This window comes from Diadema antillarum, unplaced genomic scaffold (genome assembly GCF_040938485.1).
Source record: "Diadema antillarum isolate AM-2024a unplaced genomic scaffold, OU_Dant_1.0 seq00000182_RagTag, whole genome shotgun sequence".
NCBI classification, from domain to species: domain Eukaryota; kingdom Metazoa; phylum Echinodermata; class Echinoidea; order Diadematoida; family Diadematidae; genus Diadema; species Diadema antillarum.
The window spans coordinates 2,095,391-2,116,567 of NW_027271249.1; the positions used below are offsets into that span (position 1 = coordinate 2,095,391).

At 37.5% G+C, this 21,177-nt stretch overlaps 1 protein-coding gene across 1 annotated transcript in view; it reads left to right on the forward strand.

Annotated features, from left to right (window-relative positions):
• The window catches only part of LOC139728493 (probable methyltransferase-like protein 24), a 142,056-nt gene that overhangs the window by 117,433 nt on the left and 3,446 nt on the right, over positions 1-21,177 (forward strand). Inside the window, exon 3 of the mRNA XM_071639432.1 lies at positions 20,577-20,684. Within this exon, the coding sequence (XP_071495533.1) occupies positions 20,577-20,684 (108 nt within the window). The remainder of the gene's footprint in view (positions 1-20,576; positions 20,685-21,177) is intronic.

The following is a 21,177-nucleotide window of genomic DNA, read 5'->3' on the forward strand; positions in this document are numbered from 1 at the left end:
CATCCTGTATCTTGGTGAATACATGTCCTATCTCTCCCATATTTCGCACACGCAAAAACCATTTCACAAGAATCATCTCACAAAATAACTGCTTTTTGCACAGATGCCATCTAGCCTGTGCAAAGTGGAGTCAAAGTTCGCCATACGTACTACACCAGGTACTTCTTTCTGTATCTTCATGATCGTACGTGTTATCTCTATGGGAAGGAATTTTTCCAGATATGAAAACTGACATGATTGTCTTTATCGAGTACTAGCTCACTTACCCTTTACTGAATTTCTCCCACATTTTAATATGTTGTAGCTGACACTTTGAGATGTAGTGTGAGCGTCCTCCGTGTTTTCACCCGATGTCGGGATTAGAAGTGAAAATTGACATGATCCCCTTTATCAAGCACTTGCTCATTCACCCTTCAGTGAATTTCTCCCACATTTTAATATGTTGTAGCTGACACTTTGCGCTATCGCATGTGTGCCCCTCGTTTTTTCAAGCAATGTTGTGATCACGTTAGAAAACCTGGTTGAAATTAAAGCCTATCTTCGATGTACTGAGATATTTCTTTCTTTCTGCAACTTTCTTTGCAATAACTATTAAAAAACGGCCCCTACCACAACCATATTTTGAACATGTTTACTTCATATCATATACATTATTTTATAACGTAACAACTTCTTGATCGGACACATCTTGGGTATGTAAAGTATAGACACAAAGGTCATAAATGTTTCACCCTGCATCTTGGTGAACACCTGTCCTATCTTTCACATATTTTGCACACGTATAGACAATGCCCAAGAATCGTTTCACAAAACCATAGAGATTGTAATTTGTCATGACTGACAAATTAAGGTGTTCCGATTTTTTTTTATCAATGATGATTCGTTTCCTGATCGCAAAAGGATGACCATACAGGTTTCAAATGTGTCTAGAGACATTGGCCGTGTGATGTTTGCATTCTCATGTAGAAAAAGGAGTCATATCTGCCATTTTTCGGTATGTATAAATTAGGGTCAAAGGTGATAGATGTTTCATCCTCTATTTTGGTGAATACATGACCCACCTTTCTCATATTTTACACACGCAAAGACCATGTTACAAGAATCATTTCATAAAACAACCACTTTTTGCTTAGATGGCATCTTGTCTGTGCAAAGTGCGTTCAAAGGTGGTGTACTTCTTTCTACAGGTATCTTCGTTATGACGTACATACGGGAGGGAATTTTTCTGGATGTGAAAATTGACATGATTGTCTTTATCGAGCACTGGCTAACTTCAAAACCCTCGGTGAATTTCTCTCAAATATTGATATGTTGTAGCTGAGGCTTTGCGCTATCGTATGAGTCTCCTTCGTTTTTTCACACGATGTCGGAATCGCGTTAAAAACTTGGTTAAACTGAAGGTTAACTTCGATGTATTGAGATATTCTTTCTGCAACTTTCTTTGTAGTAACTCAAGAAAAACAGCCCTTAACATCCCCATATTTTGCACATGTTTAGTTCATGTCACGTACTTTATTTTATAAAACACCACTACTTGATCGGACACCATCTTGGGTATGTAAATTAGGGTCAAAAGTCATAAATGTTTCATCTTGTATCTTGGTGAACACCTGTCCTATTTTCCCCATATTTTGCACACGTATAGACGATGTAGGAAGAATCATTTCACAAAATAACGACTTCTTCCTCAGATGCCAACTTAGGAGTGTAAAGTCGAGTCAAAGGTCATATGTATTTGTTGTTGTATCTTCGTTATTTAGTGTATACAGAATTTGGCACCAAAGATGGCAGATGTGACTCCCTTTTCTAAATGAGAATCCAAACATCACACGGCCAATGTCTCTAAACACATATGAAACCTGTATGGTCATGCGTATTGCGACCAGGACTCGAATCATTGATAAAAAAAAATCGGATCACCTTAATTTGTCAGTGATGACAAATTACAATCTCTAGTTAGGTGATCCGAGTATCCTTCGGATCACCTTCTGTATCTGTACGGATTCTTTCTTCTTCTTTCTTTCTTTATTTCTCCGCAAAAGTTGTGCAGAGGTTAGCTCAGAAAGTCCGCTGCCTATCAATTTCAAAATTATACCATGTATGCATCATGTCTCAAAGACGACAAATCTAATGTATCATTGTGATCAGTGGACCGTGACGTCACTATGACGTCATTATATGAAAACACATTCTCAATCATATCTCATTAATGGAATGAAATTTTTCAATGAAATTTAAGTCACATATATTTCAAATTATGCGCATTCTACTCATGTTCTCAAAATTCATATTTTCTCTTAAAACGTGCGCGTACGCGCGCGTTGAAATATTTGTATGCTCCAATCGAGCTCAAAATTTTTTTGCACACGTTTCAGACCATTTGGAGCATTTTTTGAAAAATTGAAAAAATCGGACGGACGCGTACGCGCGCGCGCATATACGCACGCACAGCTCATGTGCAATTGAAATTTCCTGTTTTTTCACTTTGATCGGATGTCTGAAATGTTAAGGAATATTTATACCAAGTTTCAAATCAATCCGACTCAATATGACGTCATACGGGCCCGTCAAAGTTGAAATTCCGCGCGCGCGTCAATGGCGATATACAGTGCAACTATGCCAAAAAACCGCCAATTTTAAATCCGATTTTACTCGTCAGGATGGACGGTGACCCCCCCTTTTCTGTACATATTTTGAAAGCTGATGAGTTGTACATGTCATTTCATGGGGTGGCAATGCTGACAAAATGATTAAAAGATATCAAATTTCTTAATAAAGTAAAAAAAGTAAATTTTCAAAATGACGTCATCAAATTTCAAGTTCATTCCAGCATATCTCACTAGTCCTTTGTCAATTTTCACCCAGATTTCAGTATGATGTAGCTTATTTAATGTTCTTTCAAACATAAAATTACAATATTTTGATTGGATAACGGTATCACCTCGTAAAAATGGATTAAAAGTAATCTTGTCAAATTTGACCAGTTTACGTGTTATCTCTATGGGAGTGCAGTTTTTCTGGAAATGAAAATTGACATGACTATCTTTATCGAGCACTAGCTCACTTAAGCTTCGGTAAATTTCTCCCAGATTTTAATATGGTGTAGCTGAGACTTTACGCTACCGTAAGTGTGCCCTTTGTTTTTTCATACGATGTCAGAATCACGTCAAAAAATTGGGTTGAAATTCAGGCTTATCTTCGATGTATTGAGATATTTCTTTCTTTCTGCAACTTTCTTTGCAATAACTCAAGAAAAACGGCCTCTATCACTTCTATATTTTGCACATGTTTAGTTCATGCCACGTGAATTATTTCATAAAATAACAACTACTTGATCGGACACCATCTTGGGTATGTAAATTAGGGTCAAAGGTCATAAGTGTTTCACCCTGTATCTTAGTGAATACATGTCCTATCTTTCCCATATTTTGCATACGCAAAGACCATGTTACAAGGATCATTTCACAAAATAACCACTTTTTACTCAGATGCCATCTTGTCTGTACAAATTGAGGTCAAAGGTCATATGTACTTCTTTTTGTATCTTCGTTATGACGTGTTATCTCTATGGGAGGGAATTTTCTTTAATGTGAAAATTGACATGATTGTCTTTATCGAGCACTAGCTCACTTACCCTTCGGTGAATTTCTCCCAGATTTTAATATGTTGTAGCTGAGACTTTGCGCTATCGTTTTGTTTCCTTTGTTTTTTCATACGATGTCGGGATGACGATAAAAAATTGGTTGAAATTAAAGCTTATCTTCTATGTATTGAGATATTTCTTTCTTTCTGCAACTTTCTTTGCAATAACTCAAGAAAAACACGCCCTATCACCCCCATATTTTGCACATGTTTAGTTCATGTCTCGTACATTATTTCATAAAATAACAACTACTAGATCGGACAACATCTTGGGTATGTAAATTAGGGTCAAAGGTCATAAATGTTTCATCTTGTATCTTAGTGAATACCTGTCCTATCTTTCCCATATTTTTCACACGTATAGACGATGTCGCGAGAATCATTTCACAAAATAACCACTTTTTCATCAGATGCAATCTTGGGAGTGCAAAGGTGGGTCAAAGGTCATATGTATTCATTGCTGTATCTTCGTTATTCAGTGTATACAGAATTTGGTACCAAAGATGGCAGATATGACTCCCTTTTCTAAATGAGAATGCAAACATCACACGGCCAATGTCTCTAAACACAGATGGAACTTGTATGGTCATGCCTATTGCAATCAGGACTCGAATCATTGATTAAAAAAAATCGGATCACCTTAATTTGTCAGTGATGACAAATTACAATCTCTAGTTCTTTATTCTTCTTTCTTTGTTTCTTTCTTTATTTCTCCTCAAAAGTTGTGCAGAGGTTAGCTCAGAAAGTGCTATGCCTATCAAGTTCAAACTTATACCATGTATGTATCGTGTCCCAAAGACGACAGATCAAGTAAAATCATTGTGATCAGTTGACCGTGACGTCACTATGACGTCATTATATGAAAACACATTCTCAATCATATCTCATTAATGGGATGGAATTTTTAAATGAAATTTACGTCACATATATTTCAAGTCAAGCGAATTCTATTCATATTGTCAAAATTTATATTTTCTCTTAAAACGTGCGCGTACGCGCGCGTTGAAATATTTGTATGCTCCAATCAAGCCCAAAATTTTTTTGCACACGTTTCAGACCATTTAGAGCATTTTTTGAAAAAATGAAAAAATCGGACGGACGCGTACGCGCGCGCGCATATACGCACGCACAGCTCATATGCAATAGAAATTTCCCATTTTTTTCACTGTGATCAGATGTCTGAAATGTGAAGGAATATTTCTACCAAGTTTCAAGTCAATCCGACTCAATATGACGTCATACGGGCCCGTCAAAGTTGAAATTCCGCGCGCGCGTCAATGGCGATAGACAGTGCAACTATGCCAAAAAACCGCAAATCTTAAATCCGATTTTACTCGTCAGGATGGACGGTGACCCCCCATTTCCTTTACATATTCTGAAAGCTGATGAGTTGTATATGTCATTTCATGGGGTGGCGATGCTGAAAAAATGATTAAAAGATATCAAATTTCTTAATAAAGTAAAAAAAGTAAATTTTCAAAATGACGTCATCAAATTTCAAGTTTACTCGAGCGTATCTCACTTATCCTTTGCCAATTTTCACCCAAATTTCAATATGTTGTAGCTTATGAAATGCTCTTTCATAAATTAAATACACAATTTTCATTAGATGACGACATCACCTCGAAAAAATGGATTGAAGGTAACCTTGTCAAATTTGACCAGTTTACGTGTAATCTCTATGGGAGTGCAATTTTTATGGAAATGAAAATTGACATGACTATCTTTATCGAGCACTAGCTCACTTATGCTTTAGTGAATTTCTCTAAGGTTTTAATATGTTGTAGCTGAGACGTAGGGCTATCGTAAGTGTGCCCTTTGTTTTTTCATACGTTGTCGGGATCACGTGAAAAAACTTGGTTGAAATTAAAGTTTATCTTCGATGTATTGAGATATTCCTTTCTTTTTGCAACTTTATGTGCAATAACTCAAGAAAAACATACCCTATCACCACCATATTTTGCACATGTTTAGTTCATGTCACGAACATTATTTCATAGAATAACAACTACTTGATCAGACGCCATCTTGGGTATGTAAATTAGGGTCAAAGGTCATAAATGTTTCATCCTGTATCTTGGTGAATACATGACCTATCTTTCCCATATTTTGCACACGTAAAATCCATGTTACAGGGATCATTTCATAAAATAACCACTTTTTGCTCAGATGCCATCTTGTCTGTGCAAAGTGGGGTCAAAGGTCATATGTACTTCTTTTTCTATGTTCGCTATGACGTGTTATCTCTATGGGAGGGAATTTTTTAGATGTGAAAATTGACATGACTCTCTTTATCGAGCACTATCTTACTTATGCTTCGGTGAATTTCTCTCAGATTTTGATATGTTGTAGCTGAGACTTTGCAGTATCAGGACTCGAATCATTGATAAAAAAAATCGGATCACCTTAATTTGCCAGTGATGACAAATTACAATCTCTAGTTAGGTGATCCGAGTATCCTCTCGGATCACCTATTGTATCTGTACGGATTCTTTCTTCTTCTTTCTTTCTTTATTTCTCCCCAAAAGTTGTGCAGAGGTTAGCTCAGAAAGTACTCTGCCTATCAATTTCAAACTTATACCATGTATGTATCGTGTCCCAAAGACGGCAATCGAACTAAAATCAAAGTGATCAGTCGACCGTGACGTCACTATGACGTCATTATATGAAAACACATTTTCAGTCATATCTCATTAATGGAATGAAGTTTTTCAATGAAATTTACGTCACATATATTTCAAGTTATGCACATTCTACTCATATTCTCAAAATTTACATTTTCTCTTAGTACGTGCGCGTACGCGCGCGTTGAAATATTTGTATGCTCAAATCGAGCTCAAATTTTTTTTGCACACGTTTCAGACCATTTGGAGCATTTTTTGAAAAATTGAAAAAATCGGACGGACGCGTACGCGCGCGCGCATATACGCACGCACAGCTTATATGCAATAGAAATTTCCCGTTTTTTCACACGTATCGGCTGCCTGAAATGTCAAGGAATATTTCTACCAAGTTTCAAGTCAATCCGACTCAATATGACGTCATACGGGCCCGTCAAAGTTGAAATTCCGCGCGCGCGTCAATGGCGATATACAGTACAACTATGCCAAAAAACTGCCAATTTTGAATCCGATTTTACTCGTTAGGATGGACGGTGACCCCCCATTTTCTATACATATTTTGAAAACTGATGAGTTGTACATGTCATTTCATGGGTTGGCAACGCTGACAAAATGATTAAAAGATATCAAATTTCTTAATAAAGTAAAAAAAGTAAATTTTCAAAATGACGTCATCAAATTTCAAGTTCATTCGAGCGTATCTCACTAGTCCTTTGTCAATTTTCACCCAGATTTCAGTATGATGTAGCTTATTTAATGTTCTTTCAAACATAAAATTACAGTGTTCTGATTGGATAACAGTATCACCTCGTAAAAATGGATTAAAAGTAATCTTGTCAAATTTGACCAGTTTACGTGTTATCTCTATGGGAGTGCAGTTTTTCTGGAAATGAAAATTGACATGACTATCTTTATCGAGCACTAGCTCACTTAAGCTTCGGTAAATTTCTCCCAGATTTTAATATGTTGTAGCTGAGACTTTACGCTACCGTAAGTGTGCCCTTTGTTTTTTCATACGATGTCAAAATCACGTCAAAAAATTGGGTTGAAATTCAGGCTTATCTTCGATGTATTGAGATATTTCTTTCTTTCTGCAACTTTCTTTGCAATAACTCAAGAAAAACGGCCTCTATCACTTCTATATTTTGCTCATGTTTAGTTCATGTCACGTGAATTATTTCATAAAATAACAGCTACTTGATCGGACACCATCTTGGGTATGTAAATTAGGGTCAAAGGTCATAGGTGTTTCACCCTGTATCTTAGTGAATACATGTCTTATCTTTCCCATATTTTGCACACGCAAAGACCATGTTACAAGGATCATTTCACAAAATAATCACTATTTACTCAGATGCCATCTTGTCTGTGCAAATTGAGGTCAAAGGTCATATGTACTTCTTTCTGTATCTTCGTTATGACGTGTTATCTCTATGGGAGGGAATTTTCTTTAATGTGAAAATTGACATGATTGTCTCTATCGAGCACTAGCTCACTTACCCTTCGGTGAATTTCTCCCAGATTTTAATATATTGTAGCTGAGACTTTGCGCTATCGTTTTATTTAATTCGTTTTTTCATACGATGTCGGAATTACGATAAAAAATTGGTTGAAATTAAAGCTTATCTTCTATGTATTGAGATATTTCTTTCTTTCTGCAACTTTCTTTGCAATAACTCAAGAAAAACACGCCCTATCACCCCCATATTTTGCACATGTTTAGTTCATGTCTCGTACATTATTTCATAAAATAACAACTACTAGATCGGACAACATCTTGGGTATGTAAATTAGGGTCAAAGGTCATAAATGTTTCATCTTGTATCTTAGTGAATACCTGTCCTATCTTTCCCATATTTTTCACACGTATAGACGATGTCGCGAGAATCATTTCACAAAATAACCACTATTTCATCAGATGTAATCTTGGGAGTGCAAAGGTGGGTCAAAGGTCATATGTATTCATTGCTGTATCTTCGTTATTCAGTGTATACAGAATTTGGTACCAAAGATGGCAGATATGACTCCCTTTTCTAAATGAGAATGCAAACATCACACGGCCAATGTCTCTAAACACAGATGAAACTTGTATGGTCATGCCTATTGCGATCAGGACTCGAATCATTGATAAAAAAAAATCGGATCACCTTAATTTGTCAGTGATGACAAATTACAATCTCTAGTTTTTCTTTATTTCTCCCCAAAAGTTGTGCAGAGGTTAGCTCAGAAAGTGCATTGCCTATCAATGTCAAACTTATACCATATATATATGGTGACCCAAAGACGACAAATCTTGTAAAATCATTGTGATCAGTCGACCGTGACGTCACTATGACGTCATTATATGAAAACACATTTTCATTCATATCTCATTAATGGAATGGAATTTTTCAATCAAATTTACGTCACATATAGTTCAAGTCAAGCGCATTCTACTTACATTCTCAAAATTCTTCTATATCTTAAAACGTGCGCGTACGCGCGCGTTGAAATATTTGTATGCTCAAATCGAGCTCAAATTTTTTTTGCACACGTTTCAGACCATTTGGAGCATTTTTTGAAAAATTGAAAAAATTGGACGGACGCGTACGCGCGCGCTCATATACGCACGCACAGCTCATATGCAATAGAAATTTCCCGTTTTTTCACATTTATCGGCTGCCTGAAATGTCAAGGAATATTTCTACCAAGTTTCAAGTCAATCCGACTCAATATGAGGTCATACGGGCCCGTCAAAGTTGAAATTCCGCGCGCGCGTCAATGGCGATATACAGTACAACTATGCCAAAAAACTGTCAATTTTAAATCCGATTTTACTCGTCAGGATGGACGGTGACCCTCCATTTTCTGTACATATTTTGAAAGCTGATGAGTTGTACATGTCATTTCATGGGGTGGCAATGCTGACAAAATGATTAAAAGATATCAAATTTCTTAATAAAGTAAAAAAGGTAAATTTTCAAAATGACGCCATCAAATTTCAAGTTCATTCGAGCGTATCTCACTAGTCCTTTGTCAATTTTCACCCAGTTTTCAGTATGACGTAGTTTATTTAATGTTCTTTCAAACCTAAAATTACAATATTTTGATTGGATAACGGTATCACCTCGTAAAAATGGATTAAATGTAATCTTGTCAAATTTGACCAGTTTACGTGTTATCTCTATGGGAGTGCAGTTTTTCTGGAAATGAAAATTGACATGACTATCTTTATCGAGCACTAGCTCACTTACCCTTCGGTAAATTTCTCCCAGATTTTAATATGTTGTAGCTGAGACTTTACCCTACCGTAAGTGTGCCCTTTGTTTTTTCATACGATGTCGGGATCACGTCAAAAAATTGGGTTGAAATTCAGGCTTATCTTCGATGTATTGAGATATTTCTTTCTTTCTGCAACTTTCTTTGCAATAACTCAAGAAAAACGGCCTTTATCACTTCTATATTTTGCACATGTTTAGTTCATGTCACGTACATTATTTCATAAAATAACAACTACTTGATCGGACACCATCTTGGGTATGTAAAGTAGGGTCAAAGGTCATAAGTGTTTCACCCTGTATCTTAGTGAATACATGTTCTATCTTTCCCATATTTTGCACACGCAAAGACCATGTTACAAGGATCATTTCACAAAATAACCACTTTTTACTCAGATGCCATCTTGTCGTTGCAAATTGAGGTCAAAGGTCATATGTACTTCTTTTTGTATCTTCGTTATGACGTGTTATCTCTATGGGAGGGAATTTTCTTTAATGTGAAAATTGACATGATTGTCTTTATCGAGCACTAGCTCACTTACCCTTCGGTGAATTTCTCCCAGATTTTAATATGTTGTAGCTGAGACTTTGCGCTATCGTTTTATTTCCTTTGTTTTTTCATACGATGTCGGGATTACGATAAAAAATTGGTTGAAATTAAAGCTTATCTTCTATGTATTGAGATATTTCTTTCTTTCTGCAACTCTCTTTGCAATAACTCAAGAAAAACACGCCCTATCACCCCCATATTTTGCACATGTTTAGTTCATGTCTCGTACATTATTTCATAAAATAACAACTATTAGATCAGACAACATCTTGGGTATGTAAATTAGGGTCAAAGGTCATAAATGTTTCATCTTGTATCTTAGTGAATACCTGTCCTATCTTTCCCATATTTTCCACACGTATAGACGATGTCGCGAGAATCATTTCACAAAATAACCACTATTTCATCAGATGCAATCTTGGGAGTGCAAAGGTGGGTCAAAGGTCATATGTATTCATTGCTGTATCTTCGTTATTCAGTGTATACAGAATTTGGTACCAAAGATGGCAGATATGACTCCCTTTTCTAAATGAGAATGCAAACATCACACGGCCAATGTCTCTAAACACAGATGAAACTTGTATGGTCATGCCTATTGCGATCAGGACTCGAATCATTGATAAAAAAAAAATCGGATCACCTTAATTTGTCAGTGATGACAAATTACAATCTCTAGTTACATGTTGTGGCGTGTCGTTTTAAGCCGTACCATTTCTGTTGTTGCATATTGGCCTGTTGTTTCCCATTTCCTTCCTGCAATGATCCATAGGCTTACATTAATTTTTATAGCTATTCTAAAGCTTAATCCCCAATTTCTGTCGCATATTATTTGTGTTTTCCCAATTGCATTCCTGCCATGATGCGTCATGTTTGACTTATAATCTCATAGATACGTTAGTTTAATCCCCAATTTCTTTTTTTTTTAAAAATATGATAACCACTTCTGTCGTATATTTTCTGTTGCTTCCAATTTCCTTTTCACTGTGGTGAGTCATGCTTTACCATAATCTGATGGATGTTGGTTTAATCCCCAGAATTAGGTGATCCGAGTATCCTCTCGGATCACCTATTGTATCTGTACGGATTCTTTCTTCTTCTTCTTCTTCTTCTTCTTTATTTCTTTCTCCTCAAATCTTGTGCAGCGGTTAACTCAAAAAGTCCCCTACCTATCACTTTCAAACTTATACCATATATGTATCATGTCCTAAGGACGACAGATCTAGTGTATCAATGTGATCAGTTAACCGTGACGTCATTATGACGTCATTATCTGAAATCACGTTTACATCAATATCTCATTAATGGAACGGAATTTTTGAATGAAATTAAGACATCGTATAGTTCAAGTCAAGGTCTATTTATATAATTCATAAAATTTAGTCACGTTCATAGTAAACGAGCGCGTACGCGCGCGTTGAAATTTTAACATGCTCTAATCAACCTCAAAATTGTTTTGCACACGTTTCAGGTCATTTACAGCATTTCAAAAAAAATCGACGGACGCGTACGCGCGCGCGCATATACGCACGCACAGCTCATATGCAATATAAATTTCCCATTTTATCGCACGGATCGAATGTCTGAAATGTCAAGGAATATTTCTACCAAGTTTCAAGTCGATCCGACTCAATATGACGTCATACGGGCCCGTCAAAGTTGAAATTCCGCGCGCGCGTCAATGGCGATATACAGTGCAACTATGCCAAAAAACTGCCAATTTTAAATCCGATTTTACTCGTCAGGATGGACGGTGACCCCGCATTTTCTTTACATATTTTGAAAGCTGATGAGTTGTAAATGTCATTTCATTGGATGGCAATGCTGACAAAATGATTAAAAGATATCAAATTTCTTAATAAAGTAAAAAAAGTGAATTTTCAAAATGACGTCATCAAATTTGAAGTTCACTCGACCATATCTCACTAGTCCTTTGTCAATTTTCACCCAGATTTCGGTATGTTGTAGCTTATTTAATGTTCTTACAAACATATATTTACAAAATTTTGATTGGATGACGGTATCACCTCGTAAAAATGGATTGAAAGTAATCTTGTCAAATTTGACCAGTTTACGTGTTATCTCTATGGGAGTGCAGTTTTTCTGGAAATGAAAATTGACATGACTATCTTTATCGAGCACTAGCTCACTTACCCTTCGGTAAATTTCTCCCAGATTTATATATGTTGTAGCTGAGACTTTACGCTACCGTAAGTGTGCCCTTCGTTTTTTCATACGATGTCGGAATCACGTCACAAATTTTGGTTGAAATTCAGGCTTATCTTCGATGTATTGAGATATTTCTTTCTTTCTGCAACTTTCTTTGCAATAACTCAAGAAAAACACGCCCTATCACTTCTATATTTTGCACATGTTTAGTTCATGTCACGTAAATTATTTCATAAAATAACAACTACTTGATCAAACACCATCTTGGGTATGTAAATTAGGGTCAAAGGTCATAAGTGTTTCATCCTGTATCTTAGTGAATACCTGTCCTATCTTTCCCATATTTTGCAAACGCAAAGACCATGTTACAAGGATCATTTCACAAAATAACCACTTTTTACTCAGATACCATCTTGTCTGTGCAAATTGAGGTCAAAGGTCATATGTACCTCTTTTTGTATCTTCGTTATGACGTGTTATCTCTATGGGAGGGAATTTTTTTAAATGTGAAAATTGACATGATTGTCTTTATCGAGCACTAGCTCACTTATCCTTCGGTGAATTTCTCTTAGAGTTTAATATGTTGTAGCTGAGACTTTGCGCTATCGATAACTTTGATTTCGTTTTTTCATACGATGTCGGGATCACGATAAAAAAACTTGGTTGAAATTAAAGCTTATCTTCTATGTATTGAGATATTTCTTTCTTTCTGCAACTTTCTTTGCAATAACTCAAGAAAAACACGCCCTATCACCCCCATATTCTGCACATGTTTAGTTCATGTCACGTACATTATTTCATAAAATAACAACTACTTGATCGGACAACATCTTGGGTATGTAAATTAGGGTCAAAGGTCATAAATGTTTCATCTTGTATCTTGGCGAATACCAGTCCTATCTTTTCCATATTTTGCACACGTATAGACGATGTCGCAAGAATCATTTCACAAAATAACCACTTTTTCCTCAGATGCCATCTTGGGAGTGTAAAGGTGGGTCAAAGGTCATATGTATTTGTTGTTGTATCTTCGTTATCTAGTGTATACGGAATTTGGTACCAAAGATGGCAGATATGACTCCCTTTTCTAAACGAGAATTCAAACATCACACGGCCAACGTTTTTAACAACAGACGAAACCTGTATGGTCATGCCTATTGCGATCAGGACTCGAATCATTGATGAAAAAAAAAAATCGGATCACCTTAATTTGTCAGTAATGACAAATTACAATCTCTAGTTATCATTCTTCCTGTCCTCTCTATTTCTTCTAAAGTTTAGTTTGTTTGCATGTTTCCCCAGGCCTATCTATCTATCCATCCATCTATCTATCTATCTATCTATCTATCTATCTATCTATCTATATCTATCTATCTATCTATCTATCTATCTATCTATCTATCTATCTATCTATCTATCTATCTATCTATATCTATCTATCTATCTATCTATCTATCTATCTGTATTCTGTCTATATTATCTATGATATCTATCTGTCTATGATATCTATCTATCTATCTATCTATCTATCTATTTATCTATCTATCCTGTCTATGATATCTATCTCTTTATTTATTTATTTATTTATCTATCTATCTATCTATGTATGTATCTATCTATCTATTCAGTTTTGTGCATAACTTTTAGCTCCCTCCTTTCCTCAGTATGGGCTGGCGATTAATGGTTATCATCATGATTATTTGAATAAAGAGAGAAAAACAGAGTTCACAACATACAGAAATAGTAGTAGGCCTACCTCGATTGCACGACATTGCAAAAGAATATCGATTACCATCATAATCACCGTTGAATAAGAGAAGGAGATGTGTGTGTTCCATATTTCATTAATGTGGTTGTATCGTAGTACAGTGATGTATTACGTATAGTAAATGATGTGGAGCGGTTGTCATGGTTTTTCTGTATTGACACAATACTATATAAACAATTCCTGTGGCCATGATTTAAAACTAATGCAAAACTAATGCAATAAAGGAAGATGCATATTCTATCTAATCAACTTCTCAATCTGTATGACCCCAGTATCATTATCTTACCGATGATGTCCTTGCTGTTTGGTCTTGCAAGTTAAGCGATGGTTTGGGAACGCCAGTCACGTCTCTGCATTTCGAGTAGACCCCGGATGTTAAATGGATCGTCCCAAGCGGTGGCGCTATCACGTTCGCATGATCGAAGCGATCCTTTCTTGTTTAATATACATCAACGACTGACTGTCGGCGTTTAATCATCCCGATTTCAAGCAAGCCTGACTTCCCGATCTTTCTGCAATCGATTGGATCGCGATGGGGGAGATTAGATTGGCCTTGGTGTCGACTCAGGTGGGCCGAGCAATTTGTCAGTGGCGTTTCGAATTTGCATGGGACAATGGGCAAGGGTGATCAGGGCGGGACTTGGAATTACTTTGAGTAATCGTCCATACTCTGAAGGCTCGTCACAACAACAACAAAAACAAACATTAAAGAAATTAATGAATTCGCTGGTGTCGGCATTCTGATGTAAGTTACATTAAGAAATTACTATGTGTTTAAATAAATACCCACGTGTTTAAGATATCTGTAAAATGGATACCACTAGCATAACATCACATGCATGCTGAAGATTATCCTCCTAAGATGGTAGTCCAGGCGACTGCATTATCGCCATTGGAGAGGTCCCTTTGTATGCACTGGACGTGTCCGGAAAACATCCGTTGGTCTGGGCATGGAGCTACGAGGGTTTGTAGCTCCATGGTCTGGGAAAGACGGGAAAATAACACAAATATTCCCCCTAACAAAACAAAAAGGTAGTTAGGAATCCCACGTCTATATATTCATTATGATAATCACTCAGTGTTTGATCATAAATTGCACCACATCTCTAGAACAAAACTAGGTGGGCGCAGTTACTCACAACACTGCTTTTGAAACTTTCGTTCGCCAAAATCTGTTCCAATAAATCGAGGATGTCAAAGGTCAAAAGTGGTGAAAGAAAGGCACAAAAAGTGGACGATAATGAATATAGGAGCACTACTATTATAAGTCATGCATGTACTGGACATCCTGACCACCTCTGCGCATGCTCCTCAGATCATATTTCTGTCAAAAACGCTGTCGAGGATTTTATCCAAACAAGGCGGACGATTGCCGAAACTTCATTTACTGAAGTATAAGTAATTTAAAGTCACGTGATGAGCCCCCTCTGTCAGTACGTCTGCGCGTGCGTGGTCAAGTTTGGTTTTAAGGTTGTGGGGGAGGGGTAGAGTGGGAAGAAGGAAAGGTAAATAAACACGAATGTCATGTCTGCGCAAATTGCGGAGATTGAAGCTTGGAAATTCTGGACGGCTCCGACAATATTTGTTTTCACGATATTAATATGAAAAAAAAAAGACGGAGTGCTCTTTTCTATTCATCGATGCCATTGATTTCTACCCTTCAGAGATTATCACTTCTTTTATGATATTACGGCGGTTTGACTCTAATAGACCAAAAATGGAGAAACATATCATTTAGTCTGATAGGGGGTATATAGGTACTGTTAGATTATTGATGATGGTGCCATTTCAAGTGGAAGTTCAAGGTAATTCTAAAAACTTACTCGTGGTTCCATTATTGCGCCCTTCTGATGATGACGATAAAGATGATAAGGTCTTCTTTCAGGGTAGCCTCTTCAGTGTTGCCACTGCTCTACCAGAGGACCTTGACATTATTATTACCCTAGAGTTGCCTGATGCCCTTTTCTACACGTGGGTCGAGAGGGACATTGTTGGTAAAAACTCTTATCCAAAGATGTAAGCGCTGGGCGGAAATCGAATGTTGTATAGGCTTTTTCGTCCAGCTGTTTAGTTAAGACAAAGTTGCTGATGTCATTCTCGCCCTACTCTGAATTACACACATTAGTTTCACCATTAAATGTTACGTCACAGTAAAGTGCTATGCGACAAACTTATCTATCCACGTTCGTCCCGCAGCCCACGAGGATTTGCAGAAAATGCAGTGAAGAAGACGGAGGACCCATCAATTCAATTTTGCCGCAATTCCGGCCAAAATCTCTCGATAATGGTCCCCTAACAAGGAGTCGTTACGCCAAATTGGATAAGTTGTCTGCGCAAGAAGTGACTGCTAAATTGCCACGCGCACTCACAATCGAATTTCCATCATTTTGGTTCTTTGCATAGCTGTAAACTTGTAATTCGTCTTTCGTGCCGCGTAGAAGCGTGAATGCAGAATATCGTTGTTTTTTATTTGCCAGGATGGATGTACATGCCTTCGCCAACAATTATTACGATATGGATGATTTGCCTTGATCTAAATGTATGAGACGGTCTAGCTTATCAAAAAGTCATATTTGTGTTGAAGTATTGCAAGTTGTTTCATTAGTGAAACTGTCTCAATAATCTTTTTTTTTTCTTCAAGGTATGATGGATTCAAATTGAACATAATCAGGCAAAAGTTAGATTCTGAGATGCAGAGATGTTGATGTGTAATTAACAAGGTCGGGGCAGGTGTCTGTTTGCGAACCATCTCATCAATATCTAAACATTCTACCACAATATACTGTACACGTATAAAAAACAAGGAGTTGCGTAAGAAACTGGAAGATTCTGCATGTCCGATATTCAGCCGAATTAACTTCTTTCTTTCTTTTTAGATATTAAAGACAAACGAGGGGCTATTCTCAACGACGTATATTACACATTATACTCTACGTGTGATTTTTATTATCATGTATAATTTACTGTGTGATGTATGCACGCTAAGAATTCTGGGAAGAGCGAGAAAAAAATTGCGGATTGCATGTTGTATGTATGAATGTGTATTAGCACCTTTTGGTTTTGTCCACAACGGGTGGGTGTGTCCCGTTTGGACGACTTCCTGACTCAGCGCCTTAATGCGTTTTACGAGTGACAGTTATACTTCCTGGGGCTTACAGAATGACATCCATAATTGTAATGCGTAGAATTCATAATCATAATGTGCCACATCCACACAACCAACAGTTACTCCTTTATTAGCCAGCAAAGCAATCTTTACTCAACCGCACTTACGTTGATGATTGTAAAACTGCGAAGCCTATAAACATGAAATGATTACATCTATGACTTGCCATGTTTGCACGAACTAAATTTGCAGGCAGATCGATATCTCACCCTATGTACATGCAGAGAGGGAAATGAGCATACAGACAAGAATATTAAGTGATAAATTAAATGTAAAATAGAGATAAGATATTGCCAATACACGACAGAGCCCCAGCCAATCATAAGTAACTTAATCCTCGCAGAACCCATTCTTTCAAGCTATAGTTGACATCCAGTGCATGGGAGATGCCATTGGCAATAATAAGGTTAATATCTGACCACTTGATCGATACCGTAAAAGAAAGCGCGCTGGTTAAAACTACATCCTTCATCACGATACCAATGCAACCACTACCACTACCAATAGTTCTACTACCACTACAACGACTTCCATCGTTATACCACCATCACCACCATCACATCTACCATCAGCAGCACCAGCACCTCCATAACACCATCACAAACACCTTCACCACTACTATACCACCACTTCCTCCATTACCACCACCACCACCACTACCACCATTACCACCACCATACCACAACCACCACTATCTCCACAACCATCACAATTCCATGAAGGCTCGCCACTGAAAATGCCTTTCGTGTTTACTGCAATGCACGTTCCCAGAGGTAATGACTGTGCTATAACGAACTTTCTTTATGGCATTATAGCGAATATCGGGCATGGAGTTAATAAACCCCCTTTGCTGGGCAAATCAGTCGTTCCGGACAAGTTGTCATCAATGTGACGGTGCATTTTAAGTCTGCGTAATAGAATTCAACGCGGAAAAAGGCTCACAAGCTTAATAGGCAGTATTCCCTTGCCAATGTTGATGTATTCCCGCGTTCTTTCTCACACTTCCGTGCATGCACTTTGCACTTTCATTTTTGCGCCATTTCTCTCGTGACCATTATCTGATTAAACCACAGAATAACGCTCTCAAAGATGTCGTGGGATTTAATTTTCAATAATCGGAGTGCTGATATAGCCGCGCTCCAACAGCCATCGACTTCCATTCTAATCACGTCACAACGAAGATAATGCAATTTACACCGCGTAAATGTCACGCTACGAGCCCGCTAACGCATCAACGCGCCCGCTGCGCAGGCTGCGCTCCCCGTATCGAGTTCGGACATGGTTCGGCTGTTTATTAAGTGATTACGGTAACATCAGCTATCGTTGCGTCGGGAGGGTATCTCTTGATCTTGCAGACGAGGCGAAACATTTAAATTCAATTTAGCGGGCAAGGACAAATCAATCCGGTATACTCTCGTCCATGTTCCTTCATTCCAGGCCGACCGTGACGGGTAAAATGCAATCCAAATACAGGGCCACTGATCCCCCTTGAAAAGAAGAGAGCGTCGACAAAATCAATCCTACATTACTGCAATGCCTGACACATCATTCCGGCTTTCAGGAGCAATTAGAGACGTGAAGTACTGATGGCAGATACGGAAGTACGGGATATAACGAGAACAAATATTTTACGACTACTGGCCTACCCATTTTAAACAAACCGGGCAGCCTTTAAACAAACACATCGACATTAATCTATAGAAACCGGTATATAGCGGAGCGCGAAATTGTGTTTTCAAATTATTTATTGGCAACGGAAAATGACAAAACAATGTATTATTTTCTCGAGTGTCACTTTATTTTTATTTCATGGGCTTATGGACCTACACCTTCGGAAAGTAAACAACAACAGCTGACATAAATAATGACACTAGCTCCTGTTACTGCCGCTGCAATTATTATATCATTTCTCTTTGTTGAGTGTACCATTACTCCTAACCCTACTATATATACTTCTCCCACTATTATCTCCTACGTACTCTGATGTTACTACTACTACTACTACTACTACTACTACTACTACTACTACTACTTTTACTACTACTACTACTACTACTACTACTACTACTACAACTACTACTACTACTGTATAGGCCTATACTATCTGCTGCTGCTGTTGCTCCTGCAAAGAAGCGCTGGCTGTCCATTCTAATTTGACAAACTGTTCGAAACGTATTTACTACTACAAATGTACTCCCTTGAACTATGCAAAGCAATTTTGGCGCGAATGCAGTTTCTTACTCCATCGGCATTCTCATACTTTATAAAACAAAACAACAGACCTTTACTCTAGTCCTAACCATAACCCTAACTCTTGAGACTCAGGAGTACGCGCGTGGTTAGGGAGTGCGAAACAGCATTATCTCTAGCAATTTTACTGAGAGTTATGTTTTCATGAAAAGAAAATTGACTGGTCGTTCCCATGACACGGACTATGAAGAATGTACGGTCTACTGGGTAAGAAACATCAACAGCATAAACAGAAGCAAGATAAGAGAAAAATAGACTACCAACCATCGAGATTAAAAACACCAAAGGTCAAAGGTGAAGGGTATGTTGCCAGCAGTCTGTTGACGTTGGTGGCTCCCTCCTCTCTTGGCCTCTCCGGTGATCGAACACCTCATCTTCAATAGTCAAGATTGGATAATTACCCATCAATTTTATTAATTGCACGGGCAAACGAAGAGAGGTCGATTATAATAGGCGCTTGGTCAACATACGGTTTAGACTGAGTACCCATTAACCAAAGCTCATCAACCGTTAAATTAAAGCAGTCGTCAAGTTTTTTTTACTCCCGAACAACACATAGAAGAAGACTGTAGCTGCATGTGTTGTAGTCATGATTTTCATCATAATGCATAGGACGGATACATTCCCAACTTTCCTTTGTGTCTTTAATTACGAAAGTGTGCATTTTTTTATATGCAAAGTTTCAACCAGCTGCTATGAAAGGTCAGCACAAAAAGAAGGAACTATGGTGTGTCACGAAATCCCGGGGTTTACATCACCATGCGAGAACAAAATTCTGCAGACAACACGAAGGAATACAACGATGTTGCTACTGATTGTTGCTGACTGTTTTGCTGATGAAATCATCTTTATCATCGTAATTATCATCATCACCAACTTTATTTCTATCATTATGACGATGATTACGATGTGATTGTTATAATCAGAAATCATTGCCATTATTGTACTTAGTATTTTAATTTTCACCATCCGTATACTTTGAAAAAGAAAAGCTGTGGAGTATTTCCCTTTTTTTTTCTTTTTTTTTTTTTTTTGGGGGGGGGGGGGGTATTTAAAGACACCGTACTTTACAGCACCTTTAAGAACAACATTATGTGAATACAAATTAGCCACATCTAACCGGAGCTCATTAACCATTCTATCTCCATGCACATAGAGCGACGAACGTTCCTTCGCCGGGCTTCCGCTTCAACCGTGGGCGAGTCGTGATCATTCCATAGCCTCAGAGACCAGGCGTTTCTTTCAGTACATTACCACAAAACAGGTGAGTATACACTATACTAACACGCGCGTACACACTAATAATGAACAAAGACATGAGATTGTTACCACAATAATTAATCAAATTAACAAATTACAAACCCTCAGATTTTTTTCCCCAAGTGGACTTAACCAAATCGATGAAACCCAAAGAACATTATTGAACACTGGAAGAGAGGGAAAGCAAATACAAAAAAAAAAAAAAAAGAAAAATTGCTACGACTCTTTTCAATCGTCTGACATGCCGTTCCTGAATTTTTATCTCGAGATAATTATTCTATGAGGTCGTGTGACTGAGATGCTATGTGAGATGTTACCAAATTTCACATTTCATCAAAAGGCACAGTACATTGCTCTCTTAGAAAATTCGGAAGATGCCAAAAAGGGCACTGACACTTACACATACATACATACAGGCAGACAAATTCACCAAATCTTCTTCTTTCACGGCATATTAATTGGCATGACTGAATACTAGTAGTTTGCAAGAATTTGCT